General features: G+C 43.8%; 6 protein-coding genes across 6 annotated transcripts; 3 read left to right on the forward strand and 3 right to left on the reverse strand.

Annotated features, from left to right (window-relative positions):
* Window positions 1-68: 68 nt before the first annotated feature.
* BKA55DRAFT_530167 (uncharacterized protein) lies at window positions 69-2,462 on the reverse strand (the record flags this gene model as incomplete). The annotated part of the gene is made up of 1 exon (XM_046189129.1): window positions 69-2,462. One exon carries the CDS (start codon window positions 2,460-2,462, stop codon window positions 69-71), a length of 2,394 nt encoding a protein of 797 aa, XP_046041141.1.
* Window positions 2,463-4,310: 1,848 nt separating this feature from the next.
* On the forward strand, window positions 4,311-4,970 carry BKA55DRAFT_698439 (uncharacterized protein; the record flags this gene model as incomplete). Its single annotated transcript, XM_046200515.1, has 1 exon — window positions 4,311-4,970. One exon carries the CDS (start codon window positions 4,311-4,313, stop codon window positions 4,968-4,970), a length of 660 nt encoding a protein of 219 aa, XP_046041142.1.
* Window positions 4,971-5,810: 840 nt separating this feature from the next.
* On the reverse strand, window positions 5,811-8,132 carry BKA55DRAFT_668793 (chitin synthase-domain-containing protein; the record flags this gene model as incomplete). The annotated part of the gene is made up of 4 exons (XM_046197914.1): window positions 5,811-7,407; window positions 7,468-7,529; window positions 7,578-8,021; window positions 8,079-8,132. 4 exons carry the CDS (start codon window positions 8,130-8,132, stop codon window positions 5,811-5,813), a joined length of 2,157 nt encoding a protein of 718 aa, XP_046041143.1.
* A 3,159-nt stretch (window positions 8,133-11,291) lies between these two features.
* Window positions 11,292-12,659, forward strand: BKA55DRAFT_698441 (uncharacterized protein; the record flags this gene model as incomplete). The annotated part of the gene is made up of 2 exons (XM_046200516.1): window positions 11,292-11,825; window positions 11,892-12,659. The coding sequence occupies 2 exons, from the start codon at window positions 11,292-11,294 to the stop codon at window positions 12,657-12,659; spliced, it is 1,302 nt and encodes a 433-aa protein (XP_046041144.1).
* Window positions 12,660-14,124: 1,465 nt separating this feature from the next.
* On the forward strand, window positions 14,125-15,324 carry BKA55DRAFT_681786 (concanavalin A-like lectin/glucanase domain-containing protein; the record flags this gene model as incomplete). Its single annotated transcript, XM_046198271.1, has 1 exon — window positions 14,125-15,324. The coding sequence occupies exon 1, from the start codon at window positions 14,140-14,142 to the stop codon at window positions 15,322-15,324; it is 1,185 nt and encodes a 394-aa protein (XP_046041145.1). The 5' UTR covers window positions 14,125-14,139.
* Window positions 15,325-16,244: 920 nt separating this feature from the next.
* BKA55DRAFT_698443 (uncharacterized protein) lies at window positions 16,245-17,318 on the reverse strand (the record flags this gene model as incomplete). The annotated part of the gene is made up of 1 exon (XM_046200517.1): window positions 16,245-17,318. The coding sequence occupies one exon, from the start codon at window positions 17,316-17,318 to the stop codon at window positions 16,245-16,247; it is 1,074 nt and encodes a 357-aa protein (XP_046041146.1).
* Between the last annotated feature and the right edge of the window lie 5,663 nt (window positions 17,319-22,981).

A 22,981-nucleotide genomic window follows, 5' to 3' on the forward strand; every position in this document is an offset into this window, starting at 1 on the left:
CAATGTCAATTGATCGACGCATAAGTGACATACGACATACATACCACTAACAACATCCAAATAGCTAATTACGAGCCCTGCTCACTAGCCACCACATGTTTCATAACCTGAACAAAACTATCCGGACTGACAGAGATGGAATCGATTCCCGCATCAACCAAGAACTTGGCAAACTCAGGATGATTGCTCGGTGCCTCACCGCAAAGTCCAATCTTACATCCCTCTCGGCGAGCCACTGTAATGGCTCTGGCAATCATCCACTTGACAGCCTCATCCTGCTCGTTGAACAAACCTGCCAACTCCCCAGAGTCTCGGTCTACACCGAGTGTGAGCTGGGCCAGATCGTTGGACCCAATGGAGAACCCGTCAAAGTGTTGGGTGAAGCTCGAGGCTAGGATGACATTGGATGGAATCTCGCACATGACGTATACCATGAGGCCGTTCTCCCCCCGCTTCAAGCCATTCTCTTCCATCAGGTCCAGCACCTTTCGGGCTTCTTTGACTGTTCGACAAAATGGTATCATGACGATGGCATTGGTGAGTCCTATTTCCTCTCGTACCTTTTTAACAGCCCGGCATTCTAGAGCAAAGGCCTCCTTGTAACGGGGCGAGTGGTAACGCGAGGCGCCGCGGAATCCGATCATAGGATTCTCCTCCTTTAGTTCAAACTCGGCACCACCTATCAGACGAGCGTACTCATTCGTCTTGAAATCACTCATCCTGATGATTGCTGGTTTCGGATAGACAGCAGAACACAGAGTTGCGAGGCCAGATGCCAACTTATCCACAAAGTAATCGGGCTTGTTAGCATAGCCTGCCGTCAGATTGGTGATCGTTTTCTTAGCTCCCTCATCCTCAAGATGATCAAAATGAATAAGAGCCATGGGGTGAACCCGAATAGAATTGCTGACCACAAACTCCATACGAGCGAGTCCAATGCCATCAACTGGGAGTCTCCACCAGCGGTATGCAGCTGCAGGGTTGGCCAGATTCAGCATGATCTTTGTCCGGACAGAGGGGAGTTCGGATATGTGCACCATCTGGGTGGTGATCTCTGATATTCCATCATAGACAAGACCTGAATCGCCTTCTGCACATGACACAGTGACGTCTTGACCAGTATGCAGAACATAGGTTGCGTTCCCGGTACCTACTACCGCTGGAACACCCAGTTCTCGACTGACAATAGCGGCGTGAGAGGTCCGCCCACCGTAGTCAGTGACGATAGCGGCAGCTCGCTTCATGACAGGCACCCAGTCGGGGTCTGTAGACTCGGTCACAAGGATCGAGCCGTCGACAAACTGATCCATGTCCGAGACCGAGGTAAGCAAGCAGATACGCCCAGCAACTGCCTTGTCGCCAATGGACAGACCAGTGGTCAAGGTGTGACCACGTTCACCAACCTTGTAGGTCTTGAAGGCAGCCGTGTCACGACGCGACTGCACAGTCTCGGGTCTGGCCTGGACAATGTAGAGTTTTCCGGAGGCGCCATCTCTAGCCCACTCCATGTCCATCGGGCAGCTGTAATGCTCCTCGATGAGGCGTGCCCATCGTGCTAGTTGGAGAATTTCTTCATCTTCAAGAACATAGGCAGCTCGTTCAGCCCTGGACGTAGGCACATTACGGGTCGGTCTGCACTTATCCCCGTACACCATCTTGATTGCCTTGTCGCCGAGCTTCTTGCTCAGGATTGGCGATAGCTTCTCATTAGACAGGAGAGGCTTGAAGACCTGGTACTCGTCTGGGTTGACGGTGCCCTGGACAACATTCTCGCCAAGGCCCCAGGCAGCATTGATAAGAACAATCTTGTCGAAGCCACTCTCTGTGTCGATGGAGAACATGACACCCGCGCCGCCGATGTCAGAGCGAACCATTTGTTGTATCCCAATAGAGAGAGCCACGTTTCCATGATTGAACTTCTTGATCTGGCGATAGCTGATAGCTCGATCTGTAAAAAGTGAAGCGTAGCATCGCCTACAGGCATCGAGCAGTGCTTCACCCCCCTGGATATTCAGGTACGTCTCCTGCTGTCCAGCGAAGCTCGCGTCGGGAAGGTCTTCAGCCGTGGCGCTAGATCGCACTGCAACGCTCAGATCGTCAATCCCGGCCTTATCGCACAAGTCGCGATACCCAGACAGGATGGCCTCTGCAGTATCAGCTGGCCATGTTCCACGCAGGAACAGGGTGCGTATGTCGTGACCTATCTCAGCAAGTGTTTGATGGCCAGACTGCCATTGATTGACGAGGTCATCAATCTTGCCCCGGATGTTGTTGGCATCGACATAGTGCCAGTAAGCATAGGATGATGTCGCGAAGCCTGGTGGCACTGGAATTCCTTTGGGTCCGAGGGCTCGAATCATTTCGCCCAAAGAGGAATTCTTGCCGCCGACTAAGCCGACGTCGCTTCGAGCCAGATGCTCAAAATCGAGAACCAGAGGTTCAGCAGTCCAGTCGTCATTCATCGTTGATAATTGCTTGAGTGATATGTATCAAACCTCCAAACAGTCAAATGAGGACCTGAGTCTTGTTCTGTTTTATAAGCATTAGCATTTAAGTTTGCGAATCTCACTGAATAAAAGTTCTCCAGACGATGACTCTTAAGCTTTCCCATCTATCATCTGATGGGACAGTTCATGTGTCACTAAACTGTCATCTCGCCGTTGCTTCACAGAAGGTGTCTCTTATTTCCCCACCCTTTTGAGTTTCTGTATGCGACCTTGGAAACATCATGTTATCCTCAAAGAGGGGTAAGCAGAATACTTCTTAACAATCTGGAAGCACTGAAATAGAAATGTTGTAAGACGGCTGCTGCAGCTAATTGATCTCGCGACGTATGAGTTACTGATGACGCTGCACCAGCAAGTGGCTTCCTTTTCTGTCTTGGGAGTATTTTTTCAATCCAAGGAATTTGTCAGCCAGCATCAATATCTAGGGGTGCAATTGATCAGATCATATGTCGCTTATGTCGCTCATATGATGGTGATCTGATTGCCGCTGTGGCTTGAAACCGGTGTCATATCTAGCCGCTAAGGTGGCAGCCAGTATGATATCAATACCATCCGAATTTCACATCTGGAAGTCTCCCCGTCAGATCACCTCGATATGTTCTCAAATAATCATCGAGTGACTTGGGTGCTTAATCATATCAATGAAGGCATCACTACGAGGCAATGCAATCATGCAGATTCATTGATGGATAATCCCCTGCTTGGGTATATACAGTGGAACACTAGACAAACTAATGCCAGGCGGGTATCAGTAAATAAGTACTATCTTGCCTGCTCTTCCCAGTTCTCGTCAGGACCGAATCACAACCCAAGGGCGGTAATTGTTACCCGCTTTCTGGGGTAGTCCATTCATCTCCACTCCTCGCGCGATTGCTATTCAAGAAACAAGGAATTCACGAACTCGGAATCCCGTTCGTAGCATCTCGATCGCCCCAGCGGTCAGTAACCGACTGAGAAGTTGACCTCCGAATTGAGCTGCATTCGCTTAGCGTCCGCGTCCTCAGCGTCTAGCACAGTTGACTGTGCTTGTAGGCCGTGCACCGAGCTCTAGGGGACTCAATTGCTCCTGTGACTTGCTTTATCGGGTTCTTCCAGGAGGTACAAGATTTGTGTATAAAGATCGTGAGCCAAGGTCAAGAAGCTCATCTCGATCATTGTGCAGAAGTAGGGCGGAAGTCTCCAGGTGCTGAACCAAATTGACTCTTGCAGGTCACTGCCACCGTAACGTGACACCGCGAAACAGATCGCCCAATGAACCTGCATGAAGCGATGAGAATGATGTTATACACTGGTGTACAGGCTCGGAAAATAATTGCCATCTTGACAAGCCCGATTGGCTACCTCGGAAAGATTTCTCTTCTCTGGGAAAGCGACAAGACCGAAAGATATTCGAATACGACCAAAAGCAGGTTCGCAGCTATAGACTTGACCGAATATGTAAGGTCATCGGAATTTTATCGTGACAATTTCGTAATGCACTGACCCTTCTCAGCTCAGCACCTGAGAATGTCAGCGCTAGCGACGAATTGGGACAGATCAACATGGCTCGCGTGTAAGTGATGGGATTCAATCCTCCAAGTATTAACATGGACTATTATCTTGAGTCGGATGCAGCCTCACAGACTAGATCAAGAAGAAAATCAAGGACACAGAACCATAAAGTTGTGAGGGCTGCCCAAGACTGTCAGATAAAGTATAAATATCTTCAAAGCTCCTCGTCGATCGTCTTTCTTCACCACCATCTACACTCAAACCAACTCAACAACCTTCTCAAAACCTCCAGTCAACCATTTACACTTCGTAATGTTCGCTCTTCGCACCACCATCCTCAGCCTCGCAGCTCTCACCTCCCCCGTCATCGCCGAGCATCTCCGCATCGTCTGGAGCAAAGGCGACTTCTCCACCATCTCCGGCCCCAACGGCGGCAACCAGAACGGCCACTGGAGTAACTTTGTCATAATCGACGACAACGGCGACGCCATCTTCACCGAGGCATATCCCGGCGGCTACGCAGCATGTCAGATCGACGATGGTCGCGAATTCGCCATTGAGGGAATTTGCTGGAGTGCACCTCGCAAATTCCTCTGCGTCTCCAACATTGCGGGAAATCCGCAGAGCTGTGAGGTCAAGGACAATGACGGAAATAGTTTGGGCAAGGTAGAGGGAACACGAACTGGGATTTTATCGGGATTGCGATTTCTTCGTCGAGTGGATGTGTCATTGAGATTGATACAGAAGATTCTTGTCCTGCCATGGGCGAGGATGGTAATGATCTTCATGTTATCTGAGATTCTGTACATGGAAGCCGCGAAGATTATGAACCTTGACGCGACCCAAGAGTCGGCTAGATGTCATCTTTATGTCATATACATTTGCAGAGTTCAGCAAACTATTTGCTTCTATACAATGTGCCTCAAGTTGGGTTGGTCCACCATTTGGCTCTCTATTAGTCATTTATCATAGATGCACGAGTTCTGAGCCGGCGGTTCTGTAGAGCAAGATCAGAAGGTCAATCTGTCTCATACTCTTGAACAATCGAGGACAGTTAAGGTGGTTCAATTAAGTATCTGCAATTACGTTGGTGGCAACAAGATCCCTTTCATACGTGAATGGCAACTTGATCAAGAAGAGTTCCCAGATGCTCGCATTACATTACAAATGACCTCGTTCAATATTTGTTAGACGGGACCTCACCCAACAACTGCACCACGGTCTGCTGGAAGCCCAGGTTGTCCTGTAGTGGCGAAATCTGAAAGGGGATTATGAATGGATCTGGTATGAAGATCAAGTCAAAAACATCATGGGGGAATACAAAAGAGCTGCGTAGAGGGCGGCCCAGTCCCGAGAAGGAAGCCGTTGTAGGGACGAGCGGGATAGCCAATTTACTAGGCGGGAATTGATCCATAACAGGCGAATTGTGCGATAGAGAGGCACCGGGAAGTGCGCAGTCTCACGTGGTCTGGCCATGTCGCGTCGCATATTGACTCTTCTCGAATCTCGACCGAGCCGAAAGTACGTGATTTAGCAATCAATCTTCCTCAGTCGGGTTAGTACACACAACTTCAGGTCATTGGGTCAGTGAACCTTGCGATGTGACATGCTTCAAGTCATCCAAGCCAACAGTGACAAGATGAATGAAGACAATGAGGCGCATCGCTAAGAGGCAAGTCACTTCATTTCAAGTGAGAAAGGAAACCAAGATATATATTACAATGAATTATGTTTATCTAATGTTTATGTATGTTCTTGATATGTAACGTCTAGTCGCCTTTTTACGCCCATCCCATTATGAAACTCCAAACCCTACACTGCAGTAGCAGTCTTCTCCTTAGGCTCAGCCGAGCTGCTATCGGAGACAACACCCTCCTTCTGCGATGACTTCTCCTCTTTAGAGTCATCAGTGATAACCTTTCTTGTCTTACCCCAACCAAAGTTGTCCATGTTGACAACAGCGTAAAGCATAACAGCAATGTTGAGGAAAGGACCCAAGAAGACAAAAACAGCGAGACCCAGAATGAACTGAGCACGCTCAACAAGGTTGCGAGGGAGCCAAGTTGCCATGATCACGTAGTAAAGAAGAGGAATGATCATGACACCAGCGAAACACATGATCAACCACCAAGGTTGACTCATGAAAGCGACAATCATACAACCAATCGATGCAATGACGAACACGTTGAGAGACCAGGTGAGAACGTTGGAAAAGGCAACGATGCGCTCCCACCATTGAGTGTTCCAAGCACAGAAGAGGAGAAGATCGTTGCTAGTAGCACCAAGGGTCCATCGACGACGCTGAGAGAGGAAGACGTTCCAAGAGTGAGGGACATCAGTATAAGCTCGGGCTTGAAGAGCCTGGCGAGTCTGAGCGTGAGGGAAGGTGACGAGCAATTGGCAAATGTGGTTGCGATCCTCTGAGGCTGTAGCACGGATACGCTTGAGCATACCGTCCATGTGCTTTGGGAAGTAGCCGAAGAGGTCGATGAGAACGAGATCGCCACAGGTTTCGTCGCAGATCTTGAGGAGCTGGCAGCAGCCGGGAAGACAAGAGACCTTCTTGGTAGCGATGGACTGATGAAGACGACGAAGACCCTGGGCGATGGTATACTCGGCAGATTGGTAGATGGACCAGAGGTTCCAGTTACCATCCTTGAAGTCAACAGCGACGTAACCACAGACACCGACAGTGTTGGGGTAGTAAGACTCCTTGAGAAGCTCAGTGACACACTTCTCCTCAAAGACGGTATCGGCATCCATTCCAATGAGATGATCGACATTATCCATCTTGACCTCATTCTCAAGCCAGCTGGTCATGGAGTCAAGGAACTCGCGCGAGAAGATGGACTCAGGGTTCTGGGCACGGGTGTTGAACTTGTAGAGAAATGATCGAATAACAATGAGACTGTCACGCTTGCCCTGGTTCTGGTCCTTGACGATGCAGTAGAAGGGCATGCCCTTGTAGAAGCCCTTGGAGATCTCAATGTCCATCTCCTGGCCGTCCCAAGCAGTGTAAGCGCCACGAATCTTCTTCCTCTGTGTCTGGTGAAGGAAGATATCCTCATTTAGGTAATCGCCAGTGGTCTTTGTCATGCCAGGACCACGAACGCGACCATCGCAGATGACCATGATGCCCTTATTGTGGTTCTCAAGACCGGTCTGGTTGACAAGGGAGTCGAGGGAGCGAGTGCACTCTTCGAATGTCTCATTGTAGCAGGGAATGACGTAGACCATGTTCTCGGGGGATTCGGGCTTGATTTGCTTCTCGGGACTGACCCAGTGGATGAAGGTGAAGACGGCGATGGAAGCAATCATGACACAGTTGAGGACGAGGGGGAAGGAAATGAAGGGGAGGTAGATGAAGTAGTACCTGGGCCAATACCAACTGGCAAAGATGAACATGAAGCTGAGATGCGAGTCAGTATGAGTGAGATGGAATGAGATGAATGAAGTGAGATGAACTTACTTGACTGCAATCAGACCAGATGTGAGAATGTATTTTTGAGTAGTGACCTTTCTCTTACCGCGCTTCAACAAGACAGCATTACCAACATCATCTTCAGCGGCAGTCTCAACCTTGGGCTTAGCCTGATCGGCACCATCTTTCTTAAACTCGGGAGCATTATCGCGCTCAGCCGAGGGTTGAGGAACAGGTGTGATCTCATTATCAACCGAAGGAGTAGAAGAGTGGCCAGCATCAGATCGAGAACCAACAGATGTGTTATTGCTAATCGAGAGAGGAAGACGAGGAATAGGAGCAATGAGGTCGTGACCCTTTGACTCAGAGTGTCCGATCACGGAAGCGGGCGCTGTGGTGTTGGTGTCGGGTGAACCGACCGACTCTGGACTCAATGATGATCTCAGAGAGGGAGGTTGTGAAGCGCGATAGCTGTCGTTTGATGAAGCTTCCTCGGCGAGGAAGGCGGGGATAGGAACGGTAGGGTATTCAGTGTCTGAGACATCTGAACCATTGCGGCGGTCTTTGCCATGGACGATTTTGGCATGAGCATGGACTTGGACCTGTTTCAGAAGATGTCAGTCAAGGGGGGGCAAGTTGGGTATAACCATGTGACGAACCTTTTGCTTCCCAATGAGGATGGAACGAGCAGTATCAGTGTTTAGAGAAGCCATCGTGACACCACGTTATCCAAAAGGGGATGTGAGAAAGGAAGAGAACAGGAAGGACACGAATGTCGTGAAACACCAAGGAACGAGTGGACAAGGTGGAATGAGGTAAAAGCAGTGCAAATGCCTGCAGTGGCCCAAGTATGAAGGGAGAGGAAAGCGTCAAATTACCCGTGAAGTCGTCAACTAAATAACACATGCTTCCTCATCGAGAGAAGGCTTTTCTTCTTCATTTGCCTCAGCGCGCACGCAAACAATAGTCCCTGTACGCTAAACGGACCAGAGGCATCTAGCCATTCAGCCTTGAATAGGAACAAACATGGCTGGCTGAGGCCCATCTGGGAGAGCTGGAGTTCTCCGTTGTCAAGGCGGTAGGGGTCTGATGCTCGGGCCAAGACCCTTGCGATAGATCTTCTCGGCTGGATAGCTACCAGAGGCCTGGATCGATGGCATGTGCTTTTTCTGTGCAGTGACCATCGAGTTGGACCGGGCCAGCTGAGGTTACAAAAAAAGAAGCATGTATCAATAGTCTGCTGTAATGACCGAGGTATCCACTTCACGGCTCCCGGTAGCTTTGGTCTTGGTCGTGGGAGTTGAGAGTGACTTGGCAGAGTCTAGGTCCTCTGCCGGCAGAACCAAAAGGAGACGGCACAGAGAAGCCATTTTTGGAACGGCCAGACACTAGTAAGGGGAAATGCATTAATATTGGATTGCGACTCAGGCCCAGGACATGACAACATCAAGAGACCAATCGAGACTGCCAACACATGAGCATGGAACAAGCTTCATACCTTGCTGGGTAAATGGATCGACGGAAGAGATTCTCCTGAGCGGTAAAAGAGGACATCCCTGCTGTTGATCCTCATACCCTAGTAGGATATTGATCCACTTCGACACACCGGGTCGTTAACCGGTAGATGCAGTGATTTTCCATAATATTGTATGAAAACCCCTAAAGAGAAATGCTCAATATTACCAGGCTTCTCGTCAGGGGATCAAATGAGTAAATTACCGTTTTTTCTCCAAGACAAACTCTGAAGAAACATATCTCTAAGTTATGCCGTATGAGCGTAGCGTTGCGGGTGAGGGGGAACAAGTTATAAATCATAATAGATCCCTCAATTTTTTTCTCGTCTCAAAAAATGATCCAACACGATGAGGTCCCGGTAGTCTTATTTGCTGAGACGTCGTTTCTATTTTAGACAGCGCTGATGCAAAGATGTCTAATCTGATTCAATAGTCTGCCTCACTAATCACTAAAGCTCACTGACACGATCTAACCAGGGATTTTGGAAGATCTTCTTCACTACCCTTGTAATTGCATATTTTGTTCACTTGCACAAATATTCAACCACGGAAAGAAACCCTGATCATCCACTAAGAAACAGAGTTTAGCGCCGCAGCGGGATCGTTAAGGCTAACGTGTTTTGGTGACTCACCCCTGCTAATTTCCCAACCTCTTGGGCTCACCGTCCCCTCCTTTTTGACGAATCAAACCAATCGGTTGAGACGGGAGTAGCACAGGAACCTGAGCTTCAAGCCCTAACCTTTCCAAGCCAGTGTACGGATACGATCTCTCGTATTAACCTTGGGTATAACGTTCTCACCTTTATTAAGCTTAGATCTTATCACTCATCTCAATTTCAACAGCACATTAGTCCAATGAACTTGCTAACAGATTTAAAGTGACCATCAGCCAGCCTCAATCACCATTCAATGACATTCTGATCAAATAATTTGGCTTTAGCAACCTCTATTGACATGTCTAATGCGCAATAGCAACCATCAAATTTTTACTTTGGGCCTCTTTTGCCACAAATGGAAATAATGCGTCAACTTGGCAGCCCAATTCGTTAACAAGGACCCACGTCAAACCTGTCTTGGTTTTAAGGCTATCTTAATGCCGAATGTCTACCAGACCAAAAGGAGAATTGAGACACACAGAGGAAAAGGTCCTCCCGTGTCTCACCAGTCTTGCCGCGTTCCAGTTATGCAGCATGGGAAAAACTCAACCCCCAGATCATAGATTCATGCATTTTTTCTTCTTTCGTACATGAGAAGTGACGGTCTTGTTCTCTCAATGATGGAAAATCATGCTGTATTGCGGCACATTGGCTTGTTGTTGCTTTTTTCTCATCTTGGCAAAGTTCCGTCTCTGCCGTGTTTATTTTAGTGCCCACTACATCAATCCACCCCTGGGATGCCATGAATCTAGACCGAAGGAGGCTTAATTCACCCCCCTGCCCCTGTAATCTTCCCAGGCGGATCTAAAGGATCAAGAGCCGCAAAATCCAGAAAATCGGTCGACATACTACGTGATACACTCACTCAGCTTTCAACAACGCACGCTCCGAATTGGTTCAGTATGTGGGGAGATCCGGTAAACAAGCTTGACTTTTTGTTTTGTTTATGCTCGTCCATCTCAGGCCGGACTTATTCTCGAGTTTGATAATCCACTTCTTGTGTTCATAGCACAACTTCAGGTTGCGGGCTCGGCTGAATCAATAGTCCCTGTCACTTTTTCCTGTTCGATCTGCAGACTTCTCTACTATTTAGGAAATTTTCACGAACTTCTCGGTTCATCAATAACAGGTATTACCTGGCCAAACGGACTTTTACCGTGTACGGTGTCCGTTTTGCAGGGGGCTCCACAGGCCAGTCCGTCGAAAATGTGCTCATCATACAAGTGTCACTCAACCAGAGTCTCACTACCAATTTGAAAAAGAACGAGGCTCACCTTGTTCAATCCACACCGCGGACTATTAGAAGCCATTCACAATTAGCATGAACCGGGATCCTCAGTGGAACCACACAGCTATTCTTCTCGGTGGCGTCCTTGAGCTTCCAGCACACTGGAGCAGGCTCACAAGCCATCTGCCAGGCTTCAGAGTGTTGGAAGAGATTTTCACTCGGTCTGACCGGTCAGGCTGACGCGATAATGTGCATAATTGAGTATTGTGAAGACGGATGAGGCTGCCTAAAGTTTTGGCAAGTGGTAGTCTGGGCCTTGGAGGGAGGAATACTTAAGATGTTGGGGATGAGCTGCCTTCTTGTATGAGCCGGTGGATCATTACTGAATCTTTCTCACTCAGTTTTAGATTTCTCTCACTCATACTCGCTCTGTTTTCATCTACTTGATTTAATATGGTTGAACCTACTGCCAAGATGGAGGACTTCACTGGCATGTTGACTCCCTCTGACTCTTCCTCCGAATCCCCCTTTTACCCAGACACTCCTCCCCTGAGCTCCGTCCCCTCAGAAACAGACCTCACCCTCAAAGTCTCTGCCGATGTCACTCCCGACGATATCCCCGTGGTAGCAGTCGTTGGAGTCGGTTACGTCGGAACACATCTCGTCAGCTCATTCTCATCAAGATATCAAGTCATCGGCTTCGATGTTTCCGAGAGACGCATTGAAGATCTTCGACAAGAGTTCAAGGGTAATGAGAATGTCACCTTCTCACGAACTCAGAATGATCTTGTTTCTGCTACCCACTTTCTCATCTCGGTGCCTACACTCCTGAGACCTGACAAGACTATTAACTCTTCATACCTTCGTGATGCTCTCAAAATGGTCTGTCAGGTTGCCCGCCGGAGTTCAACTATTGTTATTGAGAGCTCTGTTGCTGTTGGTATGACCCGTGAGTTGGTCGGACCCATCGCCAAGAGACTTGGTCTTTTTGCTGGCATGTCTCCAGAGGTATGTGACACGTTCACTCATCAATCGTCTCTCATCACCATGACTCTTACTGACTCGTAACTACAGCGTGTTGACCCAGGCCGTACCGAACCCCCAGTCAAGTCGATCCCCAAGATCATCTCAGGTCTTGACGACATTCTCCCCGGCTCCCTCGATGCCATCAACCGCATATACTCCACCATCTTTGACAACGTCGTCACCGTCTCCAAGCCTGAAGTCGCCGAGATGATGAAGCTATACGAGAACTGTCAGCGCATGGTCTGCATCGCCTACGCCAACGAAATGGCTGATGCGTGTATCCATCACGGTATCGACCCCTACGAGGTCTGTTCCGCAGCATCTACCAAGCCATTCGGCTACATGCCCTATGCCCCTGGCGTCGGTGTCGGTGGACACTGCATTCCCGTCAACCCCTACTATCTCCTTTCCAACAATTCATTTCCCCTGCTTGAAGCCTGTTCATCAGCTATGAACAACAGACCTGTGAAGCTTGCCCAACGTCTCATTGACTCACTCCCCATCACCGAGCGTCGCTCACGCGTACTTGTCGTTGGTCTTGGTTTCAAGTCTGGTCAATCTCAGCTTGACAACTCACCTGGTGTTGACCTTGTTCGAAGTTTGGCTGTCTCAGGTGCTCAGATTGACCTCACGTGGGCTGATGCTCTGGTCAAGCAAGAAGCTGTTCCTCAAGTGCCTCGTCTTGGTGAGGGTGATTGGAACAAGAGCTTCTTGGAGACATTTGATGTGATTGTTGTGGCTATGAAGCAGCACAACATGGACTTTTCTCTGCTGGCAGAGTTGGAGGGTGTTCGTGTTGAGAGTTGGTGCAAATGATTGAGGTCTCCATTTGTTTTGTGCGATTGTTTCTTTGGCTGGCGTAAGAAAATAGGTTGACTAGATTTTCATTTTATCGCAAGAGTAATAGCTTAGAGTAATACACATCTTGACATCTCCTTCACTCCGCTTCACATGCATCTTGATTCAACTTGGTCACTTGACGCATTCCATGTCCTCCACTTGATATCAAGTTCCATTCTTGATGCCTTTTCCCCAGCCATCATCGCGCTCGGTCTGTTGATCTCGGGTTCAAATTCCGTGTGATCTGTCGCATCATGACGCGTCTCAGCACTAATGGCGACAATACGCAACTTCATTTCGCTAAATTTGGTAAGAAATGTGATGTGTTGAATTGTGAGATTTAGCGTTGTATACTGAGTCGCTCTCCGTTAGGCCGCGGAGGTTGTTGGTGATTCGTTTACATGTCATTTTTCGTCGTATTGGGCTCCCCCCCGCCAATTTTCAGTCTGGAGCAAAGAGAGGTCTGAGCTAGCTGTATTGGGGAGACAAGATACGGGATAAGATAAGGGCTAAGATTGTACTATCGAATAGCTAGACTCGCAACGAGGACGTTGCCAGAAGGTTGACGGCAAATGTTGGAGCCACGGTCACGTGTGGGCACCAACACACAAACAACGCCCTCAGGGCCCACCTAGCTAGTGAATCAACTTATCCTTGACATACACCCAGCAGTTGTACCTCAGGGTTCAGGGTAAGTGATGGGAATTAAAAAGTTAACAATTGAGCATGAGTATGAGCAGACAGCTAACCAGTCACGAATGTCTATGAATATTAATTTGTCTTACTAGTTATTATGTAAATTGAGATGAGCTGCGCGAAAGGATTGATGGCGAGAGAACGGTATTGTTCGCGTGAATGCTTGGAATCCTCAAGCTGAGATGCCCCAATTGAAGATGGTGATGAACCCACGGAGCCCAAATTCATGCATGATTTAAGTGGCTTGAGGAATGTAGCACTTAATGTTACGGTTTCCAGACCGATGCATGTCTCAAAAACAAGCTTAACTTAATCGACTGGCATGTGTAATACGGAAACCAGGGATACATAGATTCAAGATAATTCTTCATGAGTGAAATCGGATCTGCTCTGATCGCCGACCACCAGCCTTCTGACAGTTGTCAGTGGCGCTCTGGGGCATCTCTCACCACGAGCACAACACGCAATTTTCACTCAAATGCACCAATTATCGCCAAGAACAAATGGACTTTCTTGGCCTCTCCCGCGTAACAATTAATTAAAAACATTTCCGTTGCGCAGTTTTCACGCTCATTGCCACTAAACCATTCCCAAAACGGCATAAATATTCGATAATTCTGGCTCGCTAGGAACGGTGATTCGGTGCTAGCGAGGACACTATCGATCTTTATCCGACCCCTTAGGACAGGTTTAATTTATTCTTAAATTCGATCTGCCCGTTGATCATGTCGCAATTGATGCACGACTTTCATCAACAAACATGGCGACTTTACGAAAATTCGCGGTTTTCGCGCTCATCGCAGTGACGAGAGCGCAGGATAATGCGACAGAGACGAAGCCTGAAGATTGGGAGGCCGATCAGTGCGATTGTTACCTGACAGATGGCATTGAACCAGAATACTACACACAACATCGATTCTGGGACTTTAGAAATCTTGCAGACTACGCTGGAATTCCGGATACCATTGCTGGAGAGAATGCATCGGCTGAAGCAGACGTCACGAGCAAATACTTCAAAAAGAAGGAATGGAAGAACTTTTGGTCCATTCAAAGCTGGAGCAACCGGAGGAGTCACGATACTCTTACTTATGGCGCGAGATTCCCCATGGTCAACTCGGCAAACAACGTGTACATCCGGACCAACCCAGACAAGAACCCAGCCTCAGAAACATATCTCTCCATGCGAACGAACCGACAAGAGGACTTTCAGGTCGCATCTGAGTTTGACTCAGTTGATCGCTTTCAGTTCCTGTCGGTCAGATTCCTTGGTCGTGTGAGAGGTGCACCAGGCGCTTGCATGGCAATGTTCACATACGTCCCCGCCGACGAGATCAAGAACGTCCAAGAAGCCGACATGGAGATTCTAACTCGTGAAGACTACGATCGTGTTCATTATACGAATCATCCAGGATACAGCGTCGAAGGCGAAGTCTACCCCAAAGCAACGCGCAACACAACACTCCCCGATGGTCTCAAGTGGAATGAATGGGTAGAACACCGCATGGACTGGACACCAAACCAATCAATCTGGTACGCCAACGGCAAACAAGTCGCCAACATTTCATTCCAAGTTCCCCACGACCCATCCCTCATGATCTTCAACACATGGGGCGACGGCGGCGTCTGGACACAGAACATGACCACTGGCGAAGAAGCATACATGGAGGTGCAGTGGCTTCAGCTTTTGTACAACACCAGCGATACATCTGATAAGCGCAAGAGAGATGACGCTGGACCGAAGGGGAGGCTTTTGAGGAAGAGGGGGGATGAGAATGTTTGCAGGATGGTTTGCAGTATTGATGATGAGGATGGTGCTGGGGCAGTGACGTGGCTTTGGGGGAATAATACGGCGAGTAGTTTGTTGGCGGGGAGGAGTGTTGGTGCGAGCTTTGGGGGGTTGATAAGTTGGGTTTTGGGGTTGGTGGTGTTGGCGAGATGGATTTAATAGATAATTATTTTAGTTTTAGTTTTAGAAAAGCAATACTGAGCGATTTTGATTCTTGTTTGAATGCAATGTTGGAGTGTTAAGGTTGTTGGTGGAGTTATTGTGATGTTTGTGGAGCTCTCGTGATATTTGTGACCATCATGGGCAAACAGGTTGGCGCCAAGAGGATGTCATGATGGACGATCTGGGGTTACCCCGCAAACATTGCTGATGATCGTCGCAGTAGTGCATCTGCAAGACTGACAAGTCCGGCAATTTGTTGGTCTTTTGTCGTGACATACCGGATGACTGGCCAAGACAGGCCAGACAGGTAAACGACGCTTTGACATCAATGGTGTCAACAACTCGTGCCCAGGCTGCCACAAAACTGTCCACATCACTGAAGCAATTGTAGATTGAGTAGCACAGGAGGGCGCAGCTCGACTGTGACACCGTCGGCTTGACTGTCAGAACATCCAGTTCGTGATATCGGTACTCGTAACATGTCAACGATTTGGCTCAAAATCTGTGATAAATCAGAGTATGAGTAAGGTCACCCCCGAAGCCCTCGTGTTCAGCAAGGTGGCCTGGAGGAATACGGATAAAACTTTCCTCGTGTACAAGTTTTCGGGGGAGAACAGGAAGGTCATTGAGCCGCTCGGTGAAAGGGTTTGTAAATGGCGATTGCGGAGAACAGTTCATGTGATATTTGACGGGTCAAGATCATGGTCACCATTTGAGATGGTGAATCCATTGAAAATAGCCAAGCTACTATTTGGGTCAGATTTATCTCTTTCTGAGATAGCCAGTATCGACGGACTGGGAACAGTGTCAAGACGATGGTGCGCTTATGAAGGTTACATGTTCTGTGATAAATAAGATTAATATATAGTAGACGAAACTATTCTAGAGAAGAAATCGTCTTTAGATACAGAACTCAGTTAACGCCTTTCAAAGAGGTAATCCCAGAGTGTCTGGACACCTTTCTTCACTCCCTTCTCAAGTATAGGGAGGTCCTTGTTAGAAAAATCAACACCCTGCTCAAGTTCCCTCTGAAATTCGTTTAGATCCATCATCTCTGAGGTAATCAAACCCGCTATCTTCTTCGGATCTGAAGCAGATTCCGTCAAACTGTTTAAAATTTGCTCCAAGCAAGGTCGATAGGTATCGTTGAGAGTATTGCTTATGCCGTCCGAGACCTTTTCCGCCATCTCTTCCGGGAGTCCGATGAGTTTCACCATCAGATATCCACCTATGAATGTCCATCCTATGACGCCCATCGCGCCCCCTACACTCGTGATCCCGAGTTTCGTTGCTAGGGTCTTCACAACAACTGCAGTGATGACAACGACGCAGATTTTCTTTGCAGCCACCTTGACTGCCGTAGCGGCCATTGTGTTACTCATGATATGGGCAGTGATGGTTGCGGCATGGTGAGCTATCGCTTTGACTAGCAAGTTTGCGAGGATATGACCGGCCGTGGAGCCAGCAGCAACCGTAACACCTTGGCCTACAGCCATTCCGAGCTTTGAGTGCGCTGCGTGCAGGACGGCCTGACTCATGGTATCGTGGATTAGTGTAGCCAGTTTCGCTTGTGAGACCTTGAGACCTTTGGCGCTCAGTTCGCCCATCACAATCTTCAATGTCTCCTGCAACACAATCTCGTTGGCTAGAATCTTCTGAGTCAGGTACGCATTCACCTCGTCGGAATTTCTCTGCAACAGCTCGGAATAGCAGTTACATACGACTTCAACAACGGGATCAGTGAGAACCGAGTCTAGATCATGCCCATTGTACGACTTCTTGGCACAGAAGCAGCTCAAGACAATCAGATATGAATCTACCCCAGGACAGTGTATCCGATGCTGTCCAGGACCATGGGCATCCTTCTCAATGATACGGACTAATTCGCGCCTATGCTGCTGTCGGACGTAATTATAGACTCTTGATCGAGCATGATTGATGAACTCGTCTTTTTGCGTCCCAAGTTCATCGAGAATATCGCTTGAAGGCATAACTAAAGTGTATACTACACAAGGTAAGAGATGGTGGAAAGTAACAACAACAGGAAGGATTGCCAAGCGTAGAGTCCGAGAACGCATCTTTTTCAAGAGGCCCTGGATGGTTTAAATGCTGCTCTCAATCACGAGGCGTAAGAGCCATGTCAGCTGCATACGATGTAGAGTATTATACCGCCGTTTCCATTCGGAGATTGACCTTGTATCAGTCTAGGCTGCCACAACCTGGGGGCACGGACTAAGTGCCATGATGCTAGGATCACAATTGAACAATGACAACCAGGCCGTGTTCAAGTCAACTTACGAGAGACCTGCTATCAAGTAAGTAACACCATATGTATAGATAAGTTAGGTTACGAACTAGTCTATGAGAGCATATAAAAGATAATGTTTATCATTACTCTACACTGGGGGGCCGGGATAGTGCTAATTAATTAGTTCCTAGAAGTACAGTGGCTTGAGTTTTTGTATGGCTGAAGTGGCTTGTCGAGGCTTGCTCTGTAGCTAGTTAAATACAACCACGTTGTTAGCATATGTCTCTGATGCACCAATGGGCCTCTTATAATATATTTGCAGCTATCACTTATTAGGAATGCAGTGCGGGGTATATGTAGCTCATCTATTAAGACTATGAGGTTCTGTGAGAGTGCTGCCATTACGTCTTAAGCCCACAAAGTCGTCGACACAATCGGTAGGAGAAACGCCTGCGTTTTTGCAAAGTAGTCCCAATCGGAAGAGGTATATTCTTTTTAGCTGATGTTAATACCGGAAGTAGGATTTAGCTCTTTATCTAAATATTTAAGTTTAAAGGTATAGTGTAACAGTTGGAGTTTCAAACAGGGAAACTAGTCTATACTAGGTTTATATTTGCAGATTATATAAGGCATTATACTAAATAAGTTAGTTATTATATCTCTTAATAATTAAGTAATATATATTAGGCTTATTAATATAAAGAAGTCTTATTAATAGCTAGTAGGCTAGAGTCTATAAAAGTATTAATAAATATATTCTATATACGAAAGTAATTATATAAGGAATAATAAATTGTCAAACCGCCGGATGCCAATTCGCAGGGCATTTTGGTCAAAGGAGCGGCTCTTCCCAAAATGGAAGAGTCACATGATATTTTACCCCTCTTTTAGAGATTAGCTAGGCTGCATTAAAAAGGCCCTAGTCAGATAGTTTAATCAATTAATTAACAGTTTAACAAATTATAATACTTAAACTAATTATAAATAATTAATAAGTTTTCATATTTAGCTTTTTAATAATAATATTTTTAAATTAAATATATTTTTAGCTTTAATTCTTATTTAATAAAGTTATAAGCTTAATACTTATTAATAAATAATATATTATAATTAATAAGTAGAGAATTAGCTATTTTTTTTATAAAATATAATTATATAAAAAATCCTTATAAACCCAAGTTAAAAATAAATTAAAGTATTATCTACTCTTTTAAATTAAATAGTTTTTATAACTTTAAAATTAAATTATATTTTAATTAAATACCTTACTAATAGTAATATAATTAATGCTTATTAATGCTTATTAATTTTATATATTTTTATAATATATTAAAACTTAGTTTTAAGTTATTTTAAATAATCTAATATAATAATTAGGGTTTTTAAATAAGTAAACTAGTTTATATTAGGTTTTATATTTATAGTATTATAAGGCATTATATTAAGTAATAGTAAAGTAGTATATTTCTTAATAGTTAATAATATAGTTTAGGCTTATTAAGGTAAAGAAGTCTTATTAATAGCTAGGAAGCTAAGTTTTATAAAAGTATTAATAAATATATTTATATATTAATTATAATTATAAAGTTATAATAAGAATTACTAGTAATTTTAATAATTACTAATAATTTTAATAATTATTAATAATTTATAAAAGTTATTAGTATTTTTAATATATTTATAATAACTCTATTTTAGTAATTATAATTAAAATCCTTTAATTTATTATAATTATATATAATTAATAAAAAATATAAGATATATATAATATAATTACTAGGGTTATAATATAATCTTTCCCCTCCTCTAGTCTTATCCTCAAGACCTTATTTATTTATTTTTTATTAGTTTTCCTTAATATATATCTTAACTTAACCTTATAATTATTCTCTCTTAATATACTAATTATATTATCTCTAAAAACTTAATATTATCTTATTAAAGCTAAACTTATTACTACCTAAGGCTATAAAGTTATACCTTATTTTCTTTATATTAAGAATTATATTAAAAATATAATAAAAGAGGGTTAAAAAGATAATAAAAAGGGTATTATTTTATTTAAAGGTTAGTTCCCTTTATATAATCTTTTATATTTCTTTATTATTAATCTTTTATAGCTAATTATTTAGTTTAAGAAAAGAATTAAATTAAGGCTAATAAAAAAGCTATTAAAGAGGAGCTTATTTAATTATAGTATTAATTAAATAAGTATTTACTAAAACTTATATATCTTTATTATTAGAAATGCCTAATATAATTAAAAGGTCTATAAGTATTAAAAAAGGATTTAACTTTAATAAGTAATTATAAAAAGGTAAATAATCTAGTATTTAAATCTTTAATTATTATAAAGTTAATTAAGGCTAGTATTACTAATCTTATTAATTAGTTTACTGTTTTTAATTTTTCTTTTATTAATAGAAATTCTTTAAGAGTTATTAGGTATTAATAAGGTATTTTAATAGTTTTTATATATTTTTACTTTTTAAGTAGATTTTTTATTTTATAAGATATTTTACTTTTTTATTAACTTTCTTTATTTCCCTAATTGCTTTTATTTTATAAATTTCTAGTTTTATATTTTTTTTTAAGTTTATTACTAGTTTTATAATTTCTTTTAAGTTATTACTAGTTTTAATTTATATTATATTTACTATTAATTTAAATAATATAATATAAGTAATTAGATAAAGTCTAGCTTTTAGTAATAGGGCTAGTTTATAATTATTTTTTAAGATTTTTCTAATAATTTTATATAATCTAATATACTTAAAGTCTAATATATAACTTAGTTATTTTATTATAATATTTTTAGTAAATATAACGTGTTTTATAAGCGAGTGACCCATATAAGCGAGTGACCCAAAAATCTCAACCTTCTCAATTAAATCGGCAATAAAAATACCACAAATTATCAGATCAATTAAAACTAATCGCTATATTCTTCTAAATTAACCTCAATTTCCTCCTGACAGGTCCTTGTATTATGCCCGGCCCTGCCGCATTTGCTACAATGTAAAACCCTCGGTCCCTTAGACCTTCCGCGACCACCACTTCTCGACGATTCGGCTGCTACCTGCGTATCAACATCCATCTGATCAATTGCTTGTGATGCCTCTTCTATAGTCAAAGGCCCTCCTTTCTGTAGTCTAGTCCTTTTCCCCCTCCGGCGTCGCTTTACTATCCGATTCTCTTGTTCAACTTGTTGAAGCCTATCCTCTAGTAGGACTATCTTATGGATAAGGACGCTTGTTGCCTTCTCAAAATGCTTAACAGCCTCAATAATTGACTCTGGGGAGCTGCTCTTATGGTTTCTAACCCTTCCCTGTAGATATTTAGAATGCGATTGGGCCTCTAGTAGTGTCTTTGGGGTCCTTGCAGTCCAAGGGGTTGAAGGTATCGTGACCTCTGCGGGAGGTGTCGGGGTCCGTAATTGCACATCAAGCTTTGAGATGACATTTTCTGGGTCAAAGGGAGCAAGCCCAGCTCCTCTAAAACCTCCTTTGATATTACTTTCTGTAATAGTAGCTCGGTGGGCGGCATGAAAGGCAGGAAAGAACTCGATCTTGGTGATGTGGTTTATAGAGCATCCCATTAGACGCTCTATTTCTCGCCCATAGGCCTTTTTCAGCGGCCCAAAGCACCCTACATCAAGAGGCTGGAGTAGATGAGAGGCATGAGCAGGCATACAGAGGGTAATAATCTTATTCTCCTCACAATATCTCTCGAATTCGATAGAGTGGTGGCTTTCATGACCATCGAGGATTAAGAGACGATAAGAACCAACTGATCGGTCCTTTGTTGATCGATCAAAGTGCTGTAGCCAGTCAAGACCTAGCTGGTTATTGGTCCATCCATTTTCGCTCAATGCAATGACCCAATCGGCGGGGAGGTTGCATTCTCGGTACCAATTGGCAAGATGATATTGGCCTGAACCAATGATGAATGGTGCGATCGATTGACCTTCTGCATTGACCGCTTGAATCACAGTAATCCATTCACGATTTCCAGGCTGTATCTTCTTTGGTATCCCTCGCCTTTCTGAGCTTGTGACGACCATTCCGGGCTCAATCATACCCATCATAAAGCCGGTCTCATCAAAGTTCCAGATATCAGCTAATTGGATACCGTATTTCGCGATCGTATTCTCTACGAGGCGAAACCAGCCCTGAATAATAGTCGGATCTTCGCATTTAGCTCTCTTATAGTCATATCTCCGAAATCGACATGCCTTTAGCTCTGGTTGTCGTTGGATAAAGTTATGAACCCAGAGCTTGCCGACTGGTAATGCCTCGCGATCGGCAAGTAGAGAATTGGCCATTTTTTCCACAAAATCGCGCCGAGGGGGGAAACCTCGGGAATCTAGGTCAAGGATAAATTGAACTATCGTCTGTTCCTCTAGATCAGATAGGTTCCGTGATTTTGTGGTTATATCACGCTTTGAATGAATGCCATTCCGGCGGCGACCTAAGGTGCGGTGATTGACCTGATATACAGTCGCCGCCTTTCGGATACTTAATTTCGGGTCATTTTGAAGGGCCTGAAGGGCAAGAAGTATCCTAGCTTCATATGAAGGCTGTGGCATATCGGGTTGTTGAAAGATATTGAATTGAATGATGATAATGTAAGTTGAGGGATTTTTGGGTCACTCGCTTATATGGGTCACTCGCTTATAAAACACGTTATAGATTATATCTTTTCTTAAAAAAGTAGGCCTTTTTACTCTTTTAGGGTTATAATATTATTATATTTATTTTCTAATAAATTTAAGAATAATTTCTATTTCTTTATATAATTCTTTTAATTTATTACTTATAATAATAATAGCTAGGTTAATTAGTTTTAATTTCTATAATATATAATATATATCTAATATAAGTCTAAAGTTAGTATTAAATAATATAAGCTTTATACTTTTATTATAAGCTATATTATAAGCTAATTTAGTATATAGCAGTTTTTTAATTTAATTATTTTATTTATAATTAATATAATATTATAAGTATTATTTATAATAAAAAGGGTTCTAAATAGGTAAACTAGTCCATACTAGGTTTAATATTTATAAAGTTATAAGGCATTATATTAAGCAGTTATAAAGTATTATATCTCTTAATAGTAAATAGAGCAGGTTAGGCATATTTAAGTAAAGAAGTCTTATTAATAGCTAGTAAGCTAGAATCTATAAAGGTATTAGTAAATATATTTTATATACTTAAGGTTATAATAAGGACTAATAATAAAATAGAATTAGTCCCTTATAGACTGGTAATATTTATATATTAGTTTAGATAAACTATTAAATAAAAGTCTTTAGTCCTTATCTTATTAATAAACTAAACTATTTAGAAGGCCGGTCTAACCTACTAGGCTAAGTCTTTCTTTATAATTAGGGAAAATAAT

The sequence above is a fragment of the Fusarium redolens genome (genome assembly GCF_020744475.1).
Source record: "Fusarium redolens strain MPI-CAGE-AT-0023 chromosome Unknown BKA55scaffold_36, whole genome shotgun sequence".
Lineage (NCBI taxonomy): Eukaryota > Fungi > Ascomycota > Sordariomycetes > Hypocreales > Nectriaceae > Fusarium > Fusarium redolens.